A 5,693-nucleotide genomic window follows, 5' to 3' on the forward strand; every position below is an offset into this window, starting at 1 on the left:
GAAAGGTCTTCAGTGGAATACGGTTGTTCCACGATTTCCGGTCTTTTCATGTAATCCCAGAAAGCCACTGTGATTTTGAGATCACGGTTCAGTGGAAGCCAAACCATCTGTTGCAGGACTTCTTCTAGACTCTGGAGATAGGTCTGCATAACTTGCTGCATGTTTGGAGCTGCTGTCCCACTGCACACACTCTCTCTATGGACATAATGTCTAGAGAAGTATATACATTACTCTGCAAAAGTGTCAAACACCACTAGTTTTGTTGTTTTCCCAATATTTTATTAACACATATATACATTTTCCAGACTCTTTAAGGTAAAAAAAAAGATAATCCAAGAACTTGGCTCTCTTAAACCTTCACAGAGAGAAATTTATATCATGACATCGGTGTGGAAAAGCCTCCTTAAAAAGTGTTAAATCTGTAGTTGATTTTGAGAGAGGTCACTGTAAATACACACTTCTGCTTTAGCTTGAGTCATTTAGTTCAGGGGAATACACTTAAAAACAAACAAAGACAATCATTTAAGCTATGACATATCAAGACTAAAATTCATTATGTCTCTTATAAATTTTCTTTGACCATTTTTTGTTCTTTGTTATTAATCAAAGCTCAGCTATGATCTTGTGAGAACAAGACAAAAAATCTAACAGACTGGGCATCAGTTTCCTTGGTGAAGATGGTCTACACTATCATTGTTTTCATTACTGATAATATGAACATTTGTAAATAACACAATAAGAAATATTGTTAAAAGAATGTTAAGAAGTTGGTTTTTAACATGAGGTGAAGACGTGACTGAGGATGATGGTTGTGTAGAAAACCATAAATAAACTTGAGCTTACCATAACTGAGGAGCCATGAAGAGTGGTGAAGAAAGAATATTTCCAATTTCAGAACATATTGAGTGTCAATGTTGCCTATATCTTGCTATCACTATCTATCTATGTACTGCTTACTGGCAGGTGATTATTTAAGCACTCGTGTTCTCTGAAATCCCATTAAGAAATTGTTAGTTGCAAGCCAAGACTGTCAAACGCTGTCTTCCTTTAATTGTGTTAAACCAATAACCACAATTTGAAGTTCTTTATTTAATTTCGTCTCTTTATAGGCTACAGTTTCAACAGGTGTTTTTACTTGGGGGAAAAAAGCTCAAATTTAAGGTTAGACTTAAATTAATTAGGAATGTTTCTGGAAAGAAATGGTCTTCCTTAACTTGCCCTACAAACTAGAAAAAAAAAAGAGATCACTGATTACCAGAGATTATGGGCTGAATACCCGTATCCTCTTAGCCTTCCTTCTTTTAACAACCTGTGGGGTATATAACCATGGCTCCCGAATTGCATTTAAGAAGTTAGAGAGCTGCAAAGACAGAGCTAGAGGGTTACTATACTCTACTAATTCAATTCCTAACTTGCAAAGATGGAGAACGGCACAGAAGGCAAGAACTTCTACATCCCCATGAACAACAGGACGGGACTTGTGAGGAGTCCTTTCGATTATCCACAGTATTATTTGGCGGATCCATGGCAATTCAAGGTCCTGGCTTTTTACATGTTTTTTCTGATCTGCACTGGCTTCCCCATCAACGCTCTGACGCTGCTTGTCACAGCTCAGAACAAGAAACTCCGGCAACCGCTTAACTTCATCCTGGTGAACTTGGCTGTGGCAGGACTGATCATGGTCGTCTTTGGATTCACAGTCACCTTGTACTCTTCACTGTTCGGTTACTTTGCTATGGGACCCCTGAGCTGCACTATTGAAGGATTCATGGCTACACTTGGAGGTAACTGTATCAGAATTGTGATTATCCTACATGGAGACTTATTCAATATCACAGTCACAGTAGACGTCCTTGTTTGAAGTTTTCATCACAACTTGTGCCTCATTCATTTATTATTTATTTTACCTTTTTCCCAACAGGTCAAGTGTCTCTGTGGTCTCTTGTGGTCTTAGCTATTGAGAGATACATTGTAGTCTGTAAACCCATGGGAAGTTTCAAATTCACTGCCAGTCACTCGGCAGTGGGCTGTGGTTTCACCTGGCTCATGGCCTCCACCTGTGCGGTTCCTCCTTTGTTTGGGTGGTCAAGGTAATGAAATCATGCTTTTTCCTAATTAGAAATATACTTTAAGTTTGTTCTTTATGTATACAGTATTTCTTTGAAAACTGGCTATCAAGTTGTATACCTTTCATTTCTGTCTAGTCTGTCTGTTAACTTGCAAAAGTTTTAGTCACCCAATTTACTGAGACTTAGTCAGTTTAGGATTTCTTCACCATGTTTTAGTTGGGCATCTAAGAAAAAGTGGATTTATTCAGCTATTATATATCATTTAGGCTTCTCTCATGTTTATGTTTGATTTTATATGCTGCCAAAGTTATGTCAATATACTGTTTGACAGTCGGCTACCTTGGATTTGGATATTCATCATGTTGTGACAGTTAAATGTCTAAAAGCAACTTCATAAAGATATTCAACATTAGCCAGTGATTTACCAGCCAGACCAGAAAAACAAGGACCACACCATCACTCACCACTGACGTGCATGTTTTATATATAATGAACAAATATATTGTTCCAACCAAACATGTAAAAACACCTGCTCATTCAAAATGTTAAAAGAAAGGTCATGATCATAAATAAGATTCCAATCTCATAAGATGATGAAGACAGTTAAATGACCAGGGTGTGAGAATGGATCCAGCAGCCTCTTCAAGTAGTACAAGCAGACCCTTACCCATAATAAAGTAAAAAGAGGTAAAGGAATGGAAGAGGCCAGACAGGAATTTATGGACATGTTCCAGGAAAGAGGGGCTCTGAGGGCTGGTCCCATGCTGGAAATTCAGCTGAAAAGTATTTCTCTCCAGTTAGTGGTTGGCATGTCCACAGTTTGGAGGAGGTAGTGGTGGTCCGGGCGTGGCAGCTAGGTAAGGGGGTGTGGTTGGCGTAAGTGGTGATTGGCCTGCGAGAAGTGTTAGGTGGTAAAATAATAATAATATACAGTGTAATTTGGCTAATGGTAAATAATGCAATTTCAAGTCTGTAATTGTGTGTGTCTTTAATATTTAAGATTCAGGTTTCATCTACAAATGAAGTACAATTTAAATCAGTAACATTTACTATTCATTAGACTTTTCTGAGGGGAAGGGGGTATTGGAGGCTTGTGATTTTGTTAGATGACTTTGGGACTAGTTCATAGTCATGTCAATCTTTAAAAGCACTCAAGTCAATCCTCAAATAGTGTAGAAATAGCAGTAGTGCAATTTCCACACATATTTGATCTCAGCTAATTGATAAAACATTTATAGTGAGTTCACAGATAAGACATCCACTGTGTATGTTTTGTTGTGCTACAGTTGAATACAACCTCATACACCAAGCAGCTGAAACAAGCTTATGTTCTACAACTCACACAAGATGACAAAATAACTTTTTTTTTTTTGGTCTCGGTCTTGGTCTTGAGCTGAACTAGTCTTGGTCTTGACTTGGTCTGTCTTGGTCCTGGTCTTGGTCTTGATACTCTCAGGTCTTGGTAGTGTCTTGGTCTCGGTTTAGGCGGTTTTAATTACAAGTCTAGTTAACATACACATATGAAATTTCATAACAATATGTCGGCATTATGCATTTGTTCAGTGTATGTGATCAACACCTCTATGGACTTGCACATGTTCGGCTGCTGCTTAACTTTGTGAAAAGAAGTTGGCTTTCTCATAATGTTTAGAATTTAGTTAATGATGTGTCTAACTTAGTATTCCCTGTATTCTCAGGTATATTCCTGAGGGTATTCAGGTTTCCTGTGGACCTGACTACTACACCCTGGCGCCAGGCTACAACAATGAATCATTTGTGATGTACATGTTTGCCTGCCACTTTACTTTGCCCGTCTTCACCATCTTTTTCACATATGGAAGCCTTGTGATGACAGTAAAAGCTGTAAGTGTTTATAGTTAGGTTATTGTCAGACCACTGAGAAAAGAAATGTTCTTAAGTGGATCTTGTCATATAAATTCAGAAACCAATGGAACAAAACATGTACAGATAATTGTGGTGGTCGTCATTTTCAGGCTGCAGCCCAGCAGCAGGATTCTGCTTCCACCCAGAAAGCTGAGAAGGAAGTGACACGAATGTGCTTCCTGATGGTGTGTGGCTTCCTTGTCGCCTGGGTCCCATATGCTTCCTTTGCAGCATGGATCTTCTTTAACAGGGGAGCTGCCTTCTCAGCCAGCGCCATGGCTGTCCCTGCTTTTTTCTCAAAGAGCTCAGCGCTGTTTAATCCTATTATCTACATTTTGCTGAACAAACAGGTCAGATTTGCTTTTATGATTTTGTGTTTTAGCAGTTATACAGTGACACAAGGAATAAACATAATGTTTAAAAAAAAAGATGTAATATGCATGCAGACATTTTATTAAATGTCAAATGTAAGTTTAAAAAAAAATAACTGCAAGTCAAAGTTGTTAATAGCTGCGTGTGATGATGAGCATTGATGAACTGAAAAAAAAAAACAAAAAAAAAAACAAGAAATCAGTCGCCCCTTTGCACATCTCTCTTTTTTGAGACGGACAAAAGAGTCTTGTCCATCTCCACATATGCAAATGATGATGGCAAAAGTACTGTTTTAGATTCAGTTACTGTTCATTGTCTGATTATAATATATAACTCTTCATTATTTTATCTTATGTTTGTATTTTCTTTTCCTTATTTCAGTTCCGTACCTGCATTCTAGCTACAATTGGAATGGGCAGTATGGTTGAGGATGAGACCTCAGTGTCAACCAGCAAGACAGAAGTCTCTACTGCTGCATAAGGATTACAACAACACATCTTCTGAGGGTGTCCTTCCTAACATCTTCTTGATTCTGAATGGCTGTCTTGACATAGAAATACTAATTAAAAAAATAAAATTAAAGTGAAAAAAACAGAAGCAAAGAACATAAACTGTTCAAAAACAAACGGACATTCATCCTACACAACCCACATTACCAGACAGCGACAAGTTTTCTGTACACCTTTATACCGGTAATTGTCCTTAATTTTGAAAAATGGACTCTGAAATGAAACACAGCCTGGAGTGTTTCCTTGTTGAATGGTGATGCTAACATCTGCTTGGGAAATGTTCGAGGGGTGATGGGTGAGATTCACCTTTGTATATTTATGAAATGATGAGGTTTCAGCCCCAGTCATAATAGCCTGTAAATATTTTATAAATGAAAAAGTGTAGAAAAAATATTAAATGCATGCATCAAAATATGTACTGGTTCAACTTTCTTGCTTTTCTGTGGTTCAACAATTCTTTGTTTTATTTCAATTTTCCTTATGATTGTTCATTTTTCAGTACCTGCCACAGAATTTGAGACAAGCATTGGTTCGGTGTGTCAAAGTGTCACAGCCTTTGCTAAATCTTTCTTCCTCCAAACGACAGAGGATTAAATGTCAGAGGTAGTCAGCCTATTTACAGCAGTTGCTTGGCAGAGCGTCTCCATATAACAGCATAGGCTGGCTACAGATTCTATGAGTTTTACCTCTTGATTCATTTTAAAAACATGGGGAAAGACAGATATAACAACAGCCTTTGTCTGTTTTCCGTATTATAATGCTGTGAATGCACAAACCTTCAGCCAGACTTACTGCTTGTAGTGATGATTTCACAGAAGTGATTACACTGAAATAATACTACAGGCTAATTTTCCTCCTC

General features: G+C 37.8%; 1 protein-coding gene across 1 annotated transcript; it reads left to right on the forward strand.

Moving 5' to 3' along the window:
* The first annotated feature begins 1,343 nt into the window (after positions 1 to 1,343).
* LOC133448592 (green-sensitive opsin) lies at positions 1,344 to 5,248 on the forward strand. The gene is made up of 5 exons (XM_061727264.1): positions 1,344 to 1,784; positions 1,922 to 2,090; positions 3,767 to 3,932; positions 4,064 to 4,303; positions 4,707 to 5,248. Exons 1-5 carry the CDS (start codon positions 1,421 to 1,423, stop codon positions 4,803 to 4,805), a joined length of 1,038 nt encoding a protein of 345 aa, XP_061583248.1. The 5' UTR covers positions 1,344 to 1,420; the 3' UTR covers positions 4,806 to 5,248.
* The last annotated feature ends 445 nt before the right edge of the window (positions 5,249 to 5,693 follow it).

The sequence above is a fragment of the Cololabis saira genome, chromosome 8, assembly GCF_033807715.1.
Source record: "Cololabis saira isolate AMF1-May2022 chromosome 8, fColSai1.1, whole genome shotgun sequence".
NCBI lineage: Eukaryota > Metazoa > Chordata > Actinopteri > Beloniformes > Belonidae > Cololabis > Cololabis saira.

Bases quoted from the DNA above. Each gene is read 5' to 3' on its own strand.
- LOC133448592 (XM_061727264.1), top strand. From the start codon at position 1,421: ATGGAGAACGGCACAGAAGGCAAGAACTTCTACATCCCCATGAACAAC. The intron at 1,785-1,921 runs GTAACTGTATCA...TTTTCCCAACAG, and splicing joins ATTCATGGCTACACTTGGAG to GTCAAGTGTCTCTGTGGTCT. The intron at 4,304-4,706 runs GTCAGATTTGCT...TCCTTATTTCAG, and splicing joins ACATTTTGCTGAACAAACAG to TTCCGTACCTGCATTCTAGC.